We start from the raw sequence: 20,330 nt of genomic DNA on the forward strand, positions 1-20,330 counted from the left end.
CGGCTCGGCTGGGCGCGGCTCAGCTCGGCTGGGTCTCTCGAGTCAACTCACCCGGCTGGAGCTGACTCCCGCGCTGCATGCGTGACACTGACGCCAGTGTCCCAGGACGGATAAAATGCCGAGAACAGATAGCCGAGATATCGGCAGCCGAGGATAGAGGGGCCGGGGAAGAGGTGCAGGGTAGCCAGAGACTTAAAGCCTGCAGAAGGCCGCTAATGGAGGCTGCCGATAAACCCAAGGTCCCAGTGCAAACTAAGAACTGTCGGTAAGACCGAAAGCGCAGCAAAGCGCGGCAGCACCACCGCAGTGACAGTCCCGACCGGGGCTGGCTGAACCAGGGAGCTTTTGTAGAGCTCCAGCTAAACGATCTCCATCCTGCACAGCGGACAGCACGGCGCGGATGTCCGCGCTGTCGCCAGCACGACGCGGAGAGCACGGCAGTGCGGCACGACCGCCGTAATAGCTGTGGGCACGACGCGACACAGGACCGCCCGGAGCGCCCGGGTCCACGAAAAACACGACCATTCCGCCCCCGCCGCGGCCGAGTCCGGCAGGGGAGCTTCCGGCGGCAGACGCGGCCATTTTCCATCGCCGTGGCCGGCAGCAGCCAGCAGTCAGAAGACAGTAGGCAGCAGGCCGCAGCTAGCAGACAATAGAAGCTGTCAAGTGTCAGCAACCAGCGACCACCTTAAATTGTGTTGACTTGTTGAGCTTTTATGTTTTAAATTATGAACAGATTAGTGACCTAAGCGTTCAGATGAGCCTGAGCCTCTTTAACATGCCCTAGCTCTCTTTACGAAATAGGTTATAGGTAGGTATCACTGGTCGACGTGTGCAGTTCACCCCTCAAGATCCTACAGATTTCAAGTCACAAGAGTCACAGTGACTAATCAGACAACACACCCCATATCATAGTCGTCTCAGTCATGTAAGCTGTTGTGCTGTGCCTACATACACTGAACGGGCACAGAGTAGGCACAGACTAGCGACGCACTCCCGGAGCCGGCCAATGAGGCTTGAACGTGCTGCCTCGTCGGTAAAAGCCGAAAGAGAAGGACACGTGGGGCGGAAACGGCCGGCCTCCCACCGAAGTGGTCCGACAGGAGGGTCCCGGTCACTCGTCTGTGTAATGACGTGGCCACTCGCGACGCTTACGTGGTCGCGCAATCCTGCCGTGCAGCTGTGTGTTCTTACAAGTGCACATCTACGTCGCGCTGCAGACTTTGAAAGATGCCGTTTTGTTTATTCAGCTGCACGAGAAGTCCAGCAAAATGCATGCAAAGACTCTAACTAGTTTCATTCAGGATTGTAAGCCAAAAGAGAGGGAAAAATTTGAGACGAGATTATGGAATCCAAATATGTACAACGCCTTGGCTATCATAGTCGGGTCAATAATAAAGATAGCTTAATGTATGTTCTAAAAACACAAGTCTAAAAACCGAGTTTAAGTGAGAGGCCCGACTCCGAGCCGGACACACGGTCGTGTGGTGGGTCTGTCAGAGGCCGCCGCGGAGCTCTGATGCCACCCCCGTCTGTCGCGGCCGCGGCCCACCGCACCCACCGATACGGCGTGCCCATCTGCATGCTGCCGACGGCACTGGGCGTCTCTGCCGGCCGCCGGTCGGAGGTGCGCGCGGAGGGCTCAGAGGGCGGCTCAGCGGCCGGCGCCGGCGGCATACTGAGCCCGCGTGCCGGCGTCAGCGCGCTCACAGTTACAGCGCACTGCAGACGGCCGCTGCAGCCTGCACAACGGCTGACGATCTGTCATGATTCGCATGCTCAGACGGTCAGACCGCGCCTCTCAATCGTGCCCGCCGGCCCTTACGGAGGCGAGGGGCTGGGCCCGCCGCGCGTCGAACAGCCTACCAGCCGCCGGCCACCGCACGAGCCAAGGCCCGGCGCGAGCCGCCATTCAATGTGCCGATCACCCGCCAGTGAAACGCTCGTAGCTCGGACCACGCACTTCAATATTTGGCAAGCCGGAGCTGCGCTGGTGGAAGTAGTGTGCAGTTCGGGGATAGACTTATCGTAGGTACTCATTTTCAAGAGATGATAATGAGCGCTTCGATTAAAATAACATTTTTCCGATCTTCCCACAAAAAGACCGGAAAACTCGGGTACTGTCAGACCTTTTTTGACAATATAAATAGTAAGAGAAAAGCAAATCGAGGTCTCACGGTGCAAAATGACTCAGTTTTGGTAACACAAGGCATTGAAAAAGCCGAGTGATGAGTGCCGCCTGTTTACTGCAGGATCTCGACTAGCTGAATGGCCTGTAGCCTGTGACTGACACATTGCATTGCGCCAGTTTCAGAAAAGAGCGACCCACCACTGAAAACAATTTAACCCAAGGCCGGCGAGTAAACCGGTGTTTCACGGGTACCCCTATCCGCAACCATTTTTAACCACCCTCCCAGGAGTAGTGCTAGATCCCATTGCGGTGTAGTCGTACTTGCTCTGAGCGGATATAACCGCTCTCAGCGAACATGTCCGCTGAGAGCAGGGACGACTACACTGTTATGGGACATTACTGTACTCCTGGGAGGGTGGTTAAAAATGGTTGCGGATAGGGGTATCCGCGAAACACCGGTTTACTCGTCGGCCTTGGGTTAAATTGTTTTCAGTGCTCTCACTGTGGTCCCCTCCGTACCTCTCCCTGCGGTCAGTCTGTGAGCGGTCTGCTACACGTCTCGAGTCTCCCCATCCCGCTGACAGGGGCCCTCTGCCGTGTCCCGACGCCTGCAGTCAGCCGCCCCGCGCGGCGGCGGGACGTGGTCTTTTTATCTGTCACGGCGCGATATTAATGTGCGCCCGGCCTGGCCTCTATGCGCGCCGGCCGGACCTGACCCAATCTGGGCTGATCCGTCGCCCAGAGGCCTCTTGCACCAAACTACCTAGCTAGGTAAAATCGAAAAACCGGTTTCAGAATAAGCTAATCTAACGGTGGTAAATTTATTTGCAATAGCCCAATACATAATCCTACATGTGCTTGCTAAATTTTGCACGCAAATTGTTACATTTGAGACTTGGACAGGGTATACGATGCAAAATAATCCAAGCATTGGTGCAAGAGGATTTTGGTGCAAGAGGCCTCAGCTCATTGTGGCGCGCAGCGCGCCATCTCCGCCCTCTGCCACTCGGCGCCAGATACGACGCAGACGCGCCGGACGGCGCCGCAGAAGACGCAGACGCACCGGGTCAGCTCAGGCTATATACTCGTAGGGCTAGGTATGGCAGACACAACAAATTAGCCACAGATTGGCTCGGCTGTTCAAGATTTTAATATTTTTCTTTAACCCTCGCCCCGTTGGGGGGCCATTTTGGCCCCCCTGTGGTTTTTCCTAAATAGCAAGAAAACGGCGGCGCGCAGCGCCGCCAAATTTTAAGTACCTTCCCGGGCATCAATTTGACACCTTCACACCAAATTTCAAGTCTTAGGTCACCTTAGGTCAGGAGTTATTGAGGTCAAACTGAGGTCATGTTCGAGCAAAAATGAGCAAAAAACATGCAATCTTGAAACGCTCACCAAATCTACAGTTGTCAAGTAATTTCAAAGTTCTTTATATGGTCTAGTAGACAAAAAACGGCGCTACAAAACTGCTATCTTGGATTTTCAAAATTGTGGGTTTTTGACCCCAAATTATTTTTTTAGGAAAACTTTAAAAAAAAATCCATTTTTTTCCGAATTTCGAAAAAAGGGAATAAATGTGATAGTCCCTGCGCTCTTCTATATACATACCAAATTTCAGATCGATATCTCGTTTTTTGGCCAAGTTATAGCGAAAAAACTGTTCAAAAATGATGACGTCAAATTTTTGAACTCAATTTTTAGCGATTCTAGACCACGCACGGCAAAACAAAGACCACCATTGAACTCCCCGTGACGAGCTGCATCGATTCGATAACATTTTATGCAAAAATATTAACTTTGAAATTTGACCTGACCTTGACCTGACTTTGACCTGACCTTGACCAAAACGTGACCTAAGCTGGCCCCAAAGGCTGCCTGACCCACATAATCGCATTTGTCATGTAAAATGGACCATAAAACATGTATCACACGACACTTTCATATTGTGACCCCCCCCCCGTGACCTGACCTCTATGACCTGACCTGGTATCAGTGACCTCAAATAGCAAAATATGTGCTTGAAGAACATTTCACCATCGATGATTTTCAATGAAATGCATTTTACTCGATTTTACAACGCATTCCTTGAAATGCCTGTAAACGGTGAAAATTGGACCTTTGACCTGACCTGTGACGTCATCGGTTTGACCTAGGTCAATAAAATTGGATCACAAGGTAGTTCCCTGATAGGGCTATCCAACACCGTTTGCCGCTTGTCGCTAGGTTGCGTGGTTCTCGAGATCTTAGGGGGGGCCAAAATGCCCCCCCCCCCCAACGGGGCGCGTTGCTCGGCAGAGCCCAAGGGGCGCGGGTTAAGGTGTGAAAATGTCTTTAAAAGGTGTGAAAAATAACGAGTTGAATTCACGGCTATTGCATCCTTGTTCCATGCAAACATTTTTAAAGCTATACTTTGCATTCATTACTTGAATTCACATTAAAGACACACCTTTTAAAGACACACCTTGAATTCATTACTTTAGTTTGTTTTGCAAAAGTAGTGATTTTGAGAGGCTCATATCTCAGCAGCCGCTTGGGCGATTGGCTTGCGGTAATTATTCACGAAATTCTGAGACTGAATTGCGGCCACACCTGCGGTAGCGGTAGCTGCGGCTGCGGCCTCTGGTGCAGCGGGTCGGGGTCAGACGGTGAGGTCGGGACTGGGAGGGGAGGCAGGCTGCCGTCTGCCCGGCCGGCCGGCGGCGGCTGACTCAGGCGGAGCAGACGGTGGCCGGCGGCGCCCGGTCAGCAGCAGCGCCGGGGTCCGGCTGCACCGGTCCACTGTGACCCGATCTGCCGCCGCCGCCTCCGGTAGCTGCGGCCGGCCGCACCCCAGCTGAGGCCTGCAGCACCCCTGCGCGCAGCCCCCACACATATAGCTGCAGCCGGGCACTCCCCCAGCTGACTTCATCCCCTCGGCAGGGTATGTAGCTCCCCTCCAGCTCTCACAGCGCTGAGGCTGGGCTAGCAGCTCCCCAACTGAGGTCGGTCCCTCCTCCAGCTGGGGAGAGCCACTTCTCTAGCCGAGGCCACTTGTATCCCAGTCAGCTGGGGCTGGATTGTCTGAAAACGTCTGGAGCCGACTATTGCCCATGCCCATGCCCGAAGTCCATGCCCACACCTATGTTGATCGGCCTGCACTGACCATACATATTTACTACGGTGCATGTCCAATCTGTGCACAGTGTGCAGCGAGGAATATAGCGTACATGCACAATGTACACATTGTAAGTAGGTAAAGTATACGGCATATTTGCAGTGTCGCCAGCCGGCCGTCCTCCCCAGCTAAGCCACTCAGCATCTCTGAGCCTTTGACAGTCTGCCGGCGGACGTACCGGTCCAGTTGTCAACGTACAGACGAGATCGGATGGCACAAAGCCGCCCGATACCCTATCGGCGGCGCTTCAAACACACACGCCCACGGCGCGTCAAATATCGGCATCGCGCGTCAAATATCGGCATCGCACTACACTACATCAACAGTCCAGTTGCTATGCAACTGTGAACAATGCAAGAACAGTATACAAGCAATGGTTATTGAACGCATCAATTCGCTTTAGTTGGAGATAAAGTAAACAGCGTTTCCCTTCGTTCAAATAGTCTTAATTGAAAGGCTGCGTTCAATCTATTGACTCGATATCAATCAGATCAACTGGCTTTGGGTCTTGGCGAAAGTAGCGCCAAACCCCTGCAAATTATCTGTACATAACTACTTACAAACACATTGCAATGCATGTACCGGGTGGGGAAGGAGGCGATTTATCGGAATCTTCCGAGTTTCTCCAGCTGACTTGGCTGGGCGGTTGGCACCGAGAGCCGTTTGGATTGGCCGTCTAACGCCCATCGGCATGTGCTTCCTGACTACGGCGTGGGTGGACTGCGGGCCTTAGGTTTACCTGTATCGAGCTGACCGATACTGATACCGACCTTCACCAGTTACCTCTCCGTCACAGACCTATGCTCGGAGGAGCATAACCGGTCAACGGTTGCCACCCAGTCCCATCCATAACGGCGAATCCGCGACGAAGATTTCTAATAACCCATCCACCGTTCGTACTTTTTTGACCAACCATCAACTCGCCCCCGCGGCCAGCCGGCCTGCCGAGCGCTGCCTGTCTCTGCCGCCGGCTCAGACCAGGTAGGCACACGCCGGTGCCAGACCCCATGGACGCTATATACGGCCGAGACGTTACGACTCGGCCTAGTGCGGTAATCTAATCAGCGAGTCGCTGCGACACTGAAGGATCCGCCTCGCCCGGCGCGCTGCGACTATCGGCCCCGCCGCGCCGCCCGGCCGCGGCGCGTAGACCCGCACGGCGACAGCCCGGCCCCGATAGCTGGCTGCCGCACTATCGGCCCGAGACCGGGCGACTCCAGCCAGGAGCGGCGACACGGAGACTCCAGCCCCGTGAGCGGCGACACGGTGACTCCAGCCCCGTGAGTGACGACAGGACCGAGCGATTCCAGCCGTGGGAGCGGCGACAGAACTACTGGCTCCAGCTCCGTAACTGGCGACATGCGAAATGGGAGCCTTTAGCCCGTCAGTGGCGACAGGACTGCAGACAGACTCCAGACTTCAGGACAGTTCCAGTTCAGCAGCTCGCCCCTGTGACTGCCAGCGGGCGCTGGGCAGTTCCCACCCCCTCCCCCTGTGACTGACGGCAGGAGCGGGCAGTCCCAGTCCCAGTCCCCTCCCTCCCCCTGTAACTGACGGCAGGAGCGGGCAGTCCCCTCCCTCCCCCCTTTGACTGACGGCGGGAGGTGCTGGTCTGTGACTGACGGTGGGAGCAGGCAGTTCAGTCCCCTCCCTCCCCTCCCCTGTGACTAACGGCCGGAGCGGGTAGTCCCTCCCCCTGTGACTGACGGCCGAGCTGAGGTGGGCGCGAGAGCCGCACCCTCCAGCCCGCTGTGACGGATCGACGCCGACCGGAAACGGGAGCAGCGGCACACAGCTGGGCCAGACGCTCACAGAAACATACGGCGGCGCAGAGCGGCCGTCCCAACAGCCCGCCCTCGTCAGAGCAGAGCCGCCGCGAGCTGGTCGGACCGCTGTAGACGCCGTTCGCCGCCAGCTCCGAGCACAAGCATCGTTCCAGAGGCAGGTGTACCCTGTTTTCAGCGAGTCGCACCGAAAATGCGTGCATAATATTACGAATCGCGACATGTCACGGTTGCACAAATGTGCGCACACGTACATTCATGCACAATGCTGCATAGACACTGTTCAAAGTTCAGCCCTTGAGTTCGCTCTACATCAGGTGGCCCTGACCGTCCTTTCTGAACTGCGACTCGAGCATATGCACTTGTTTACTGTTGCTGACTGTTCGGTCGAGTTGGGGCGGGCCCCTGTATCAATATCAGTATCAGTAGTCGACAATGGTGTCACTCTCAGGGCAACTCTCGACGTTAGGTGACGGACAGACACGCCACGACGGCTGACCTTGGCTATCAATGCAGGGTGGCACGTGTACCGCAACCGCGGCAACATTTCAGTGCCGGGGACAAATTGTTGGTGATGCGTGAGCTGTTATTGGGGGAGAAGAGGGAGAGAAAGAGAGAGAGCGTGCTGTGCGACTGACTGAATCGAGGCGAGCAGAGGAGGCGCCGGCCAGATGAAACGAATATTGACATCACCATAATAAGTTGCCGCCGCACTCGGCCACAGGGCTGATGACTGAGACTAGTCAAAAGATCGCCAATCAATAGGTAGGTACCCACAACCCGATCAAACCAGTCGAAAAGTGGGACACGGCGGTTACGCGGTGCACAGAGGCGCAGGTTTATCCGTAACAAGCCTGCTGGATGCAGTCCTGACCGAAGCTTCCTGCCCCCGCTCCACGGTCCCTCCACGGGCCCTTCTTCTGCTTGCCCCTCTGAGGTCTCTGAGGTCTCTGAGGTCACCAGTCTAATGACTGCGCACTGAGCTAACTAGCCCCCAGCGCCACGACAACGCCCAGATCAGTGTATCGGAAAGCCGGATCGCTGGGCGGTCGTCTGTCCGCCCGCTCACATACTGTGGGCGAAGTGAATGGGCCACCTGAGATAAAGGTGACGGAGCACACGCACACCTGCAGTCTCCGGACACCCAGAAGGCTATCAGTACCAGAAATATACGCCGGGCGCTCCGCTGTGGCAGATAAAAGCTTCTTCGAACCGCGGTCTGTGCTTGAATCGGCTTGGTAAACGGCTTACGAATTACCGGTATCTATTGTGTGCTCAATAGTGTAAAGGCCTCTCGTATCAGCATTGCTCCATGGTATTTGCAGATGAAGAGAGGTTCACGTCGATGAGTGGCAATTATCTTCCCGATTCATAGGAGAGCATTCTTCAGTATCCGATGATTGAGACGGGACTTGGAGTGCCAGACGGTCAATACTCAGTATATGTACGAGTTTCCCTGTCTGGCCTCTGAATACGCCTCTGAATCTGAGACGACATACCCGTCCGACCCTCCCGTGGTCGGTGACAATATACCCTGTTCAGTGACACTGTCATTGGACCAGGAAGAGTTAACAGCTGAGCATGCACATCAGCCGCTTCGGTGACGGCAAACAAAGCAGTCGACAGTGAAGCATGTGCTGAACATTGCCAGTCGCACCTGCAGTTTGAGTCTGCTCAATCGCATCCGACTATCCACAGACGTGCTCACTGTTTAAATATGCTGAGTGTTTTCCAACGACCAATGATCCATGAATCAATGACATGTCACCTGGGCTGTCGGAACTCGGAACCCAGCAGGTTGACTGACCTATAGACACGTTATCTACACACATCGTTGTCAGAATCCGCGGCAATCTGCCCGCGATAACGACTCGCTGAGGTGTGCGCACACCGGTGGACCCGCGGAGGCGCCGTGGCTCCGACCGGCGCACAGCACTATCGCGGTGCTATACTTTGACCTGCGGTGGCGGCGCTGAGCCCCGCGCCACTCGAATCGCCGCACTGTGAGCACATGTGAGAACAGTGAGCCACTCGATGTGAACACGTGCAGACATCAGTCACCGGGACCGGAATTCCTGCCAGCGTCATTAGGATGGTCGCAGAACAGCCTGACAGGTGTTGCAGTTGGAAAAACAGGGGACTCTTGATTGAGGAACAGCTGAGAATTGCGACATAAGCTAGCTTGACGGAAGTATCACAAGCAACGGCGCCTCTTGAAAGGTGCCGGGTACGTCTGAAATTTCAGACCGAGTATCGCCGAGCGAGAGACACCGGCTCAGCTCAGGGAGCGGGACAAACGGTGGCGCAGTCTCTGAGACGGTGGAGACGATGGGCGCCGGTCTGTGGGGATAGGGCTGAAACGGTGGGCGCCCCAGGGATTGGACAGACGGTGGGCGCCGCCTCCGGGACGGGACAGACGAGCGGCGCCGTCTGGGGACGGGACAGAAGGTGGGCGCCGTCTCCTGGACGGCACAGACGGTGGGCGCCGCCTGTGGGAAAGATTGGGTGCCGTCTGTGGGACGGGATAGACGGTGGGCGCCGGCTCAGTGCAGGCTGTGGGCGCCGTCTCTGGGACAGTGTAGACGAGCGGCGCCGTCTGGGGACCGCCGCAGACGGCCGGCGCCGACCGGTCACTATCGGCGCAGCCAGCGGGCCGCGCCGCCCGCAATGGCCCGGTCCCGGCGGCGCTCCGAAATCGGACAGCAAACACCCACGCGGTCGGCAAACAGACAGAGCCAAATAAATACGGCGGCTCGGCGGCGGCCGATCTGTCAGCGGCGGCCGGACGACGACAGAGCGGCGGCGCCGGTGGCGTCCCGGCTACCCGGCGCCCGCCGCCCACCCCGCATTGGCCCCGTCTGGCTGCCCGGGGCCGCCGCTGGAAAACTAACAGCATTGCTTTGATCACAAAGTAGAGTCAAGACCACCATTCGTCTTGACATTTTCCAGCGGTTTACATTTCGTTTCCAGAAGACGCTGCACCCGGCACCACTGCCTCTTACGTTGTCCATATGAGCATTGTGCAATTGCGATGGACTGAGCTACTGCCCGCACAAACTGCAAGCAGCTGCGACTGGCGACTGCAGGGGCAATTATCAGCAGATTGCCAGATTAATCATATCATCGGATTCGGCCGTCTGAAAGGCACCGACTCAGTCCGGACAGCTGACTGTCCCCCTACATCTCCGCTAAAGAGGCTACTGCAGAGTGCGTGACAGGGCGGGTGCGGTCTAGGGACGCCCTGCTCCCTGTCGCCGGCGGGCCCCGCTAAGGGCCGGCGCGCTGCCGCTGCCGTTTACGGAGGGACCCGCCCGCGACGTCAGAGGCCGCGGCGCGAGCTCAAGGCTGCCGTTAGCGCGGCGGCTGAGCTACGGCGACGTCGGGCAGCCGCCGCCGTGAGAGTGAGAGCTGTTGCTGCCCTCTGCCCAGCTCGGCAGACGGACTGCTGACCGGCGCGCGACCTTGGCCGGCCGCTCGGGGCAGCGGACCGCCAGTAGCCGACACGGCCTGCACTGTGCCCCCATCAGACCAAACCAGACATGAGCGCTGCAGTCTGCACCCACACACCGCATTCCCAGCAAAGTGGGCTTCCCACTCACACTCTGGACACTGTCATTGCACGCCCACACACTAAAAGCTACCATCACAAATCACTAACACTGAACACAAGCGGGCCACTTAGCTTCCGCTCTCGTTTTCGATGCGACTGCACTACTACTCTGTAATGGAAAGCCTTGCGCCGGTCCTTCCCATCACCCCCAGAAGACCGCATTGGCCGAGTACGCGTGGGTGTTTGACGGGCGCACGTTCCGCGGAGGGGCCGGAAGTGAGGGCTGTCGGCTCTCTGACTTCGCGCGTATCACCAAGCGGCGTAACTTACGCCGGGTCACGCCCGCCGGCCGGCCGTTGGCACAGAGGCCGCGGCGCGGGGCGTCGGCCCCACAGTTCAGTCCGGCCAGCCGGCCGAGCGCCGCTACACATGCAGTGGACGGACGATGTGACCCGTGCAGAGGAAGACACGTGGGACCGACAGGCCGGGACGGGGATAGCCTGACAGCCCTCGGTTGGAGATTGGATGACCATCCGTCATTGCCGTCCTCAGTACCTATCAACTCATCTGCAGTATTCCTGGCAAACCCATTGGCTGGCGGTCACCTCCACCAGGCAATAAATGGTGACGCTGGACCGGCACGGCGGGCGGTCCCCAACGGACGCCTCTGTCCTCCTACCGCGACCGGGCGGTCTCTGCCGCCGCTGCAAGGCGCACCGTTACTGGTCCACACAGTCTATTGTCCAAGCTCCATCCCAAACAATCCAACCTCTTTAATGATCTTCTCAACTGATCCTGCGACTTTTGAATGAAAGGTGGAAAGCAGTGCTGAAAAAATAGATTGTCTGTCATGCATTAGGTGCATGTTTCTTGAGTCATAAATTGCTGCACCTAAGAAATAAACGTTCCGATTTAATAACGATCTTGTTGCAAAGCTTATTTACCAATGTAACAAAAGTCATGTTTGCATTACCGCCACGGGTATCGAATAAGTTGCTCTGCCGAGCAAATTAGCCATGATGTTTATCCAACCACTAGAGTAGATATGTAAACAAAAGCTCATGTTGAATTAGCCATCCATGACCCATCACCATTCCGGAAAGGGGGAAGATATGAAGGAGGAGGGGTAGCGGAAATGATCGTGGGCACGCGTCTCTGAGCTTACGAAGAGCCAAAGGCTACGGGGAGGGCGAGTGGTCAGGGGCTTCGGCGTCCCAGGGCTTCCCTGCTGACCTACAGAGGCCAACACGCGACACTCCGCTGCACCCCCCCCCCCTCTCCCTCCCGCGAAATGGGGCAACGGAGCGAGGCCAATAGATGACGGTCACTCCACACTCGAGCAAACCTCACTACATATGCATTGCTTAGGTGAGATCAGGAAGCATCTACAGCATGATTCATGATTCTATTGAAATAGCGTTTCGCAGTTTGCGGTGCCACTTTGGCTCAGGTAAAAATTTATTTTGAACAACAGTTGGAAAGACGGTTATCATTTCGGTTACAACTCACCCTTTTGATCTCTGCTGTTTCAAGTGCTCAAGTGTTCAAGTGGTTGTAGTTTCATATTACCCCTCCTTAATTTCCAGTGCCCCGTTTAACATGCCCTAGATATGTGCCCGTCTAATGTTGACCCTGCAGAGCCGGGCGGAAACCACCGTGCGTCATTGGACATGGCTCATGACGGCGGTGGCCGTCTGTCTGTTTGTTATTGTTTGAGCATGATAACCGTATGGTGGTCACTGGTCACCCCACAGCTCCTGAGCCGTGGGGTGCCGCGAGATGGCTGTGGCAGACAGTAACGGCAGCTCCGGTGCAAGGGCTGCGTGATCCTGGGCAGAGTACTGGCCGCAGCCCATGTGACCATTGCTTGCCATTGCACTGTCAAATTGCACCATCGCTGGTCACAGCCCTTTTCTCGGCAGCCCCCAACCATGGGTATATGTATGTACTAGGGAAGCGGAGTGTCCTGCGACAGATCCTGAGACCATTGTTGGCCGCAACCCTTTTCGGTGCAGCTCCTGATCAGAGAGCTGAGCTGGTCACAGCCCGTCCCGCGGCAGCTCTTGGACAGAATGCTGCCCGCAGCCCATCCCACAGCAGCTCCCTTGTCGCGGGTGCACTGGGGGAGCGGGGCAGACCGGAGATGGCAGCGCCGGCGCGCAGTGAGCCGCCTCCTCCCTGTTCCGCCCCGGAGCTGAGGGGGCGGCGGCCCCGCTCTTAGCCTCTTACCAGACGCACCCGGCGGGGTCTGAGTCTGCAGCCTGGGACCGGCAGCCGGGACACCCCATGACGCGCCCCGGCGGCTGTGTAACCAAGTCAGATAACTTTGACTTACGACACATCCAAAAGGCAACTTTTGGCGCCTCGCACTACTGGTCTTCGGGGATGCAGTGTTTCGCAGTGAAGAAAATGCTCGCAGTTTTCAGAATACCAGATCAGACCACCTGACGAAACTGATCATTGTCTAATGCCTTTATAGCTACTAGATGGTTCACAGGGACGTCAGAAACAGAGGAAATGGTGACTCTCTTAACTGATGTGTCTATAGCTGTCCTTCGCTGAGTTCCTTCGAAATTCCGGGAATGTTTGCCGGTTACTTAGAGCCACTGGCCAGCTCAACGCCGTGTCCCGATTCAAAACGGATATGGCGGCCCTGAAGGAATAAAACCGAGTCCATCGAACCCAATCGAAACCACCGGCAAACTGACCTTTACTCAAGGCAAGCAGCTCTTCCGCGCTTCAGGAGGCAGAGGTAGTTACATTAGAACTCAGCTCAGGTACCGGGTGGAGCTGCATTATTGGGAGTCGTTTGTAACCCCACATTGCATGCACAAGTGAGAGCCCTGTTTAATTCGGCCGTAGAAGTGAGAGATCGAGTCATTTTCAGTTAGTGCTGGGCAGAGTTGAGCTGATGATCGTTTGCCATTCGGAAAGATAAATCAAAGCAAGTGTACCGGCAGCACTCGAGTTATTTATTAACATCAGTGAAGACGCGCGATACAAATTAAAGAGCCCGTGCTAGCGCCAATTTGAACTTTATGTTCGGAAAGAAGAGGAAGCCGCATTTTATAGGCAAGATCAGTCAGGGGCGGTCGCAGACTTGGAGTTTGGGGGGGGGCCAACTTGGCAAAGGGGCCCCTGCGCTGACCTGGGAGGGCCCGGTGCTAGCTTAAAGGGGCCCACGGGCGTAGTGCACGGGTGCAGAAACCTAGGCCATGGCCGGTGAAGCGGGGAGGGGGGGGGGGGGGTAGGCAGCGGCACCCGAGCGGAGGCTCATTGAGAGCTTTGAGGGTGCACCATGTCGAAAAGGTACCGAAAAGTGCATTTTGAATCATTGATTATGCCAATAATTCACGCAACTGTGAATGGACTACCGCAAAAATAAAGCCGGCTAACTTTGCAATTTTCTTTGCAAAAACAAAAACTTTGCCATTTTTTAAGATCATCGTGCTAAAACTTTTATCAGTGGCTCATCGGTATCTATTCACACATGTGTTCCGACTTCCGTTTAATCTTTTTTTCACTTGAGCACAAATGCAAATTTTGAAGACCATTACAGTAGCAAATGCTTCGAAAGACGGATAGTGGGCAAAATATCATAAAAATGTCGTGCTGCATGGAAAGTAGTGTTGCTGAGGAAAGGGGGTTTTGTTCCAGATTATTGTGGATGCAGAATACATTGTCTGCACTCACTGCAGACTTATTGTTGGTGCAACTGCGCCCACTGCATCCATGGTTCCTACACTTATGGGCCCATCGATAGCGCTTCGGCGATACCTATCGCCTAGAGGCTGCAATGGGGCCCTTAGAGTACGGTGTCAGACCCCAGAGGCCGGCGTTGGACCCAAGGGTCAGCGAAGGGCCTCAAAGGCCCCAGGTAGGGCCCCAGAGGCTGATGTGGGCCTTCATAAGCAAGTGCGTGACGCCCAAAGGTAAGGCTTGAGCCCCCCAGAGAACATAATAGGGCCATCAGTGGCCGGTGTAGAGACCTCATAGGCCAGTTTGCGGGCCCCTCAGAGGCTAGTGTGGGGCCTCAGGTGTCGCTATGAGGCACTTAAAGACCGGTATGGGTCCTCAGAAGCCGGCATCGATCCTTCAGAAGCCAGTACGGGGCCCTCAGAGGCACATAAGGGCAGTTTCGGTCCCAGAGACAGAAATGGGACCATCAGAGGCCGGTGTGGGTCGTGGGACCTTTAGAGGCTGGTTTGGGCTCTTAGGGGCCAGTTTAGAGCTCTCAGAGACCAGTACAGGGCCTGCAAAGGGCAGTTTGAGACCATCAGAGACCGAATTGGGCACTCAGAGGCTAATATGGGTCCTTACAGGCCAGCATGGAGCCCTCAGAGGTTAGGGTGGGGCCCTAAAAGACCGACATGGGCCGGCGTTGGACCCCAGAGGCCAGAAGAGGGCCCTCAAAGGCCAAGATGGGCCCTCAGACTAAGCCGATGCGGGCCCTTAGAGGCCGGCATCAGGTCTTCAGAAGCCCGTGCGGGGCCCTCAGAGGCTAAGGTGGGTCCTTACAGGCCAGCACGGGCCCTCAGAGGTCAGTGTGGGGCCCTAAAAAACCGGCATGGGCCGGCGTTGGACCCCAGAGGCCAACAGAAGGCCCTCAAAGGCCAAGATGGGCCCGCAGAAGCCGATGCTGACCCTTAGAGGCCGGCATCGGGTCTTCAGAATCCAGTGTGGGGCCCATAGAGGCTAATGTGTATCCCAAAGGCCAGCATGGGGCCCTCAAAGATCAGAATGGGACCCTAAAAGACTGGCATTGGCCGGCGTTGGACCCCAGAGGCCAGCAGAGGGCCCTCAAAGGCCAAGATGGGCCTTCAGAGGCCGATGCGGACCCTTAGAGGCCGGCATCGGGTATTCAGAATCCAGTGTGGGGCCCATAGAGGCTAATGTGTATCCTTACAGGCCAGCATGGGCCCTCAGAGGTCAGTGTGGGGCCCTAAAAGACCGGCATGGGCCGGCGTTGGACCCCAGAGGCCAGCGGAGGGCCCTCAAAGGCCAAGATGGGCCCCCAGAGGCCGATGCTGGCTCGACATCGGGTCTTCAGAATCCAGTGCGGGGGGCCCTCAGAGACACTTAAAGGCTAGTCTTGGGACTCGAGAGACAGAAATGAGGCCACCAGAGGCCGGTGTGAGGCTCTCAGACGCCGGTTGGGCCCCTGAGGCCGGTTTAGGGGCCCTCAAAGGCCAGGGGAGGGCCCTCAGAGGTCAATACGGGTCCTCAGCGGTCAATGTGGACGCTTGACCGCCACTGAAGGGCCCTCAGAGGTCAGTGTAGGACCCTCAAAGACTGGTATGGGAGCTGTTAATAGCTGGCGTGGGTTTCTCGAGCCTTGTGACAATCGAATACGGGCCAGGGCCCCATACGGCCATGGGGGCCCATCGGTTGTTTGGGGGGGGCCAAATGATATGATGGCCCCCTGATTTGCCTTTGGGGGGGGGGGGCATGGCCCTGATGCCCCCCCCCCCCCTGCGACCGCCACTGAGATCAGTAGGTATATGCCTAACTATCATAGGTTGATTCATTTCATTGTAACCTCCGCCGGAAAGCCACAAATTGTGTGGATGCCGTGTATATACATATAAATGCTGCAAGTTATAGTGGTAGACTTGTAAAGTAGGTCCATCAGCGCCTAAATCACCTGCAGATAAATCGAGCAGCAGCACTTTCATCGACATCATTTATGTCAATACCTACGCTGCAGTGTGGTATCCGATCTCATTTCCTCTGGCATCGGATTAAATGTCACAGAAGCCGGACCTCCCGAGAAAATTTGATGGCAATGTTGTAAGTATTGGCTGGCATTCCAGACTTATTCTTGGTGGAGTCCTTAGGTATTGCATCTGCCGACCAGAGCTTAGAGAAATATTACATTGCGACGCCCACATCAAACGAGAGCTGAGAGATTGACACTCAATTGCAGTCCCGCAAACGCCTCAGCAAATCATTCCAGAGACAGAGTTGCGACACATCTCGAGACGGCTTGTTTTTACCATTTGACCAACGCGACGGCGTCATCTCGGCTATGAGCCCGCCGCCGCACAGCAACCCTCCCCTGCCGGCGCTAACCTCTCTCACCACAGCGGCGGGTGGGCCGCCGTCGCTTCCTGTGTGTGCATAGCGGGCGGCGGCCGGCGCGGAGCGGCGCACGGCGGCGGCACCTGGCGCCGGGCCCTCCCGGCCCAGACGGCGGCTCCCCAGACGGCCGGCGGCGCTGTGCACAGCCGCTGCACCGTGCACGGCGCGGCCTGCTTTTAGTCCAGTCACTGGTGTAAACTGGACCGGCGTCATTTGAGCCGCCGCCGAGTCTACATCGTTAATGACGAGCCCATTCATCGTGCGCCTGGACTGCTCTGAGGTCTGCGCGGTCGGCGCGTGGCGGCGCGGCGCGCTGTGACCCGGCAAACGGCGGAACGAACTGCCACGGAATGACGCGGGAGAGTTCTGAAGGTCGTCAACATGGACATGTAGCCAGGCGTCTTGCTAAGAGCATTCTATACCGCATCGCTTCATGAGTAACCGATATCTCCCGCCAGGACAAGGCATCCCATGGTTAGCGGGAATCTCTCACAAATACACAGACGGAGCACTGCTCAGCATCGGTCCGAGCCCCACGTATCGTGCTGGGCACTGATGTCAGATAGCCAAACAAGGCCGTTGGCGCGGGCGGACCGAGTGCGATGGCAACTAACAGTCAGAAGTCGGTATGTCAAGAAGCTGATAACCAGCGGGGTTGAGTGGTTAGGGATGCAATATTCCCCAGCAACATCCACAACAGACAACAAGACAACGGGCTGATACGAAGCTCTCGAGTCGCTGCAGCACCACTGCATGAGACATGGCAAGCTCTGGCCTCTAACCCGGCATGAATATCATCAGCTGGCAGAGGGTCTACATCGTAGGCATTTCGGATTGCAGTGAGACACATTTTTTCACGATATATTTATGAAACGTTTCGCGTGCTAAACCGTGTGAAGCTTCAGGTCACGTCTAGTGGGACTGGACTCTGGGATCTATCTCAGACCCGAGGCGCACGCATGTCGCATAGGTGCCACCGGCCCACCCGGGGGCAGACTGCAGTATAGAAGTGACTCGGCCCACCCCGCGCAGAACAGTCGGTCGGATCATCGCCCCGCGGGGAGAGCGATGGGAGCGCCGGCCCGGGGCAGAGCAGTGAGAGCGCCGCCCCCGCCGACGGGCGCGGCTTTATCGCCACTCGTCCGTCGGTCGCAGCAGTCCAGTGGCATTTACACCTCCCGACGGCACTGGAGTCAATGGTGAGCGGAGATTTACTCCGCCGCTCGGTGTAAACCAGCCCATACCCCAAATGGCCGCTAACGAAAGGCACTTAACCAGCGCACAGCCAAATATGGTGTTACAAACGGCAACAGTTTCCAAGTGAGCTGTCATCATGTATCGGTCTTTGAACGAGAACAAATGGGGAGGCGAGAGAGGCATGCTGAACACACGAGGCAGCGAGCGACGGCTGATGATGTGCTGACAAGAAGTGATGGCCCATTTGACCCGGTCAGCCGGGTGTCCAGCGCACCAGCTGGATGACCTGCAGCCTCTGCAGCTGCCCAGGGATGGCCAGCGAGCGATTCTGCTAGCTTATGACCTTATGGGACATGACGCGACAAGAGCGTCGTAATTGCACATTTCAATCAAGTTGTCACACATGCATTTTTATTCACAAATATAAAGAGACAATTTCAAAGTAATCGGGTATTCATGAAGATCACACAGTTACGATGATTTCACAATGCGGTGTTTGGGTTTAAGAATGTTCCGCAGTGATTTCTGACCCCATGAGACCAGATGTCCGGCGTTATCGTCGCCGATCGCCCGCGCGGCCACCTGCAGTCACCGTCTGCTGCGCCCCAGCGGCGACGTTTATTAGTGTTAGCATGCTTAACTGTGTTATGACGACCTGTCAGCCGTCGCTTATCTTTCCAGAAGCTGAAATGAGGCCGCCCCTACCGGAGCGGTCCTTCTGGAGCGCGGAACAGGGCGGCATACATCCGCCGACGTGCTGCGTCCTGCGCCGGCCGGATAGTTTTACAAGTGGCCATGACCGGCCTTCCAGAGCACATGTGGGGGTGACAGCAGTTGTCCCTCGGCACAGCCGATACCTACACCGGTCCTGGTCAGCAGTCTCTGATCTGTCCTCCGGGTCCGTTATCTAATCTTCACAGAGATAACAACTGGCCAGTTTCTTAATCTACAAAACACAAATTTAGATAATTTTAGATGTTAGTTGCGAATTTTGCAAAGTACGGGAAAATGACGTTCAAATAAGCCCGTTTCAACAGTAACGAATAAACATGCATGGTAGATAATTAGTTCATTATAACATGGAAGGAAAGGGTAGAAACAACCCACAAAATTACTTATCCATGAAACGCGATAAGAAATATGGAGAGAAGTACCTAAAGTTGCAAGTCGTCGTATAGTGGCACATGAGACGTGACTGAAAGCATATACCTAACCTATATCTTAGCTCGACTTCAATGGATAGCCCAGCAAGTACTCAACCCGTGTAAGATTAAGCGTGCTTCTCAACTCTACAACGTCCGAGACAGACCGGGGTGTTCACGGGCACCGCACACTGCTGCGTGCGGTGTGTGCGGTGCGTCCAGCAGGCGTGGGGGTAGGGGATGGGTAGGCGGCTCTGACGTCACGGCTGCGTGCGGTGGACGGTCCGCTGTGGCCAGTCCCGACCGGCCACAGCGGTCGCTGTGTGCGGTGACGCAAGGCTGACGTAGGGACGCAGTGGGCGGAGCTTGGAGGCTGTGTGCGGTCCGACCGCACACAGGGCCCGTGAACAGCCCTCAGCCTAAAACGCCGTCATCTACCCACATATCACTGACCACCGGTCTCCCGAGCTGCTGGTCTGACTCTGTCCTCAAGCTGCTTATCATATTCGTCCCTCAGCTGCAGGTCGCTCAGTCCCCAAGCTTCTAGTCCCCGTCTTTCCCTTCAGCTGCTGGTCTCGCTCTGTGTGTGGTGTGAGCTCTATAACGCCGGCCAGGTCGGCCGACCGGCGACTTCAGCCGGCCGGGGACGGTAACACCCCAGTTCGGTCCGCCGGCTCGCCGCTCCGTCGGCGTCGACCGGCACTGGAATCGGACACCGCCGCCGCCGCCCCGGGGTGACCCTGGGGTGACCGGGGGTGCCAGGGGGTGCGATCCCCATTCCCCCCTCCGGTCCAACAGCGTGCCCGGCAGAGCTAGGGGTCGACGATCATGACACATAGGGTTTGCAACACAATGAAACGGCGACACAGTGATGTAAAAATCAGCAAAAGATACCGACGTCCTGAAGAGAATGACATTGAGATAACCGGAAAGGGCAGCAGGATTTGAAGGGTCGAGTGCGATTGTGTAAGACTATCGAGGGGTGACTGACCGCTGTCAAAGTGGAGAGGTGCCCTTCGGTACCTGATGAGGTCCCAATTTTGGTAAGCGCAGGCTCAGAAAGCTGTCGGGAGTGTTGCTGTGATGTGGTGACATGGGACTGACCTGGGGCGTCCGAGCAGCGAGCGCCAGGCCGGCGGCCAGCAGCAGCAGAAGCGGCCGCACCATGGCCGCACCGGAGAGGAGCTCTCGTCAGGCGGAGCGTCTCTGAAGAGCAGCAGAACAGTGCAGTCTGAACAGTAGTCGGCAGCGGCGCGGCGCGCTGCCCGCCCGCTCACTGTCGGCCGCGGAC

At 56.4% G+C, this 20,330-nt stretch overlaps 1 protein-coding gene across 1 annotated transcript in view; it reads right to left on the reverse strand.

The window, feature by feature from the left end:
* LOC122375390 (SCO-spondin-like) overlaps window positions 1–20,330 on the reverse strand; it is a gene marked incomplete at its 3' end in the record, with an annotated part of 39,874 nt that extends 19,544 nt beyond the window's left edge. Inside the window, exon 1 of the mRNA XM_043354742.1 lies at window positions 20,144–20,330. Within this exon, the coding sequence (XP_043210677.1) occupies window positions 20,144–20,206 (63 nt within the window). The remainder of the gene's footprint in view (window positions 1–20,143) is intronic.

Source organism: Amphibalanus amphitrite, unplaced genomic scaffold (assembly GCF_019059575.1).
Source record: "Amphibalanus amphitrite isolate SeventyFive unplaced genomic scaffold, NRLGWU_Aamphi_draft 001830F_arrow, whole genome shotgun sequence".
NCBI lineage: Eukaryota > Metazoa > Arthropoda > Thecostraca > Balanomorpha > Balanidae > Amphibalanus > Amphibalanus amphitrite.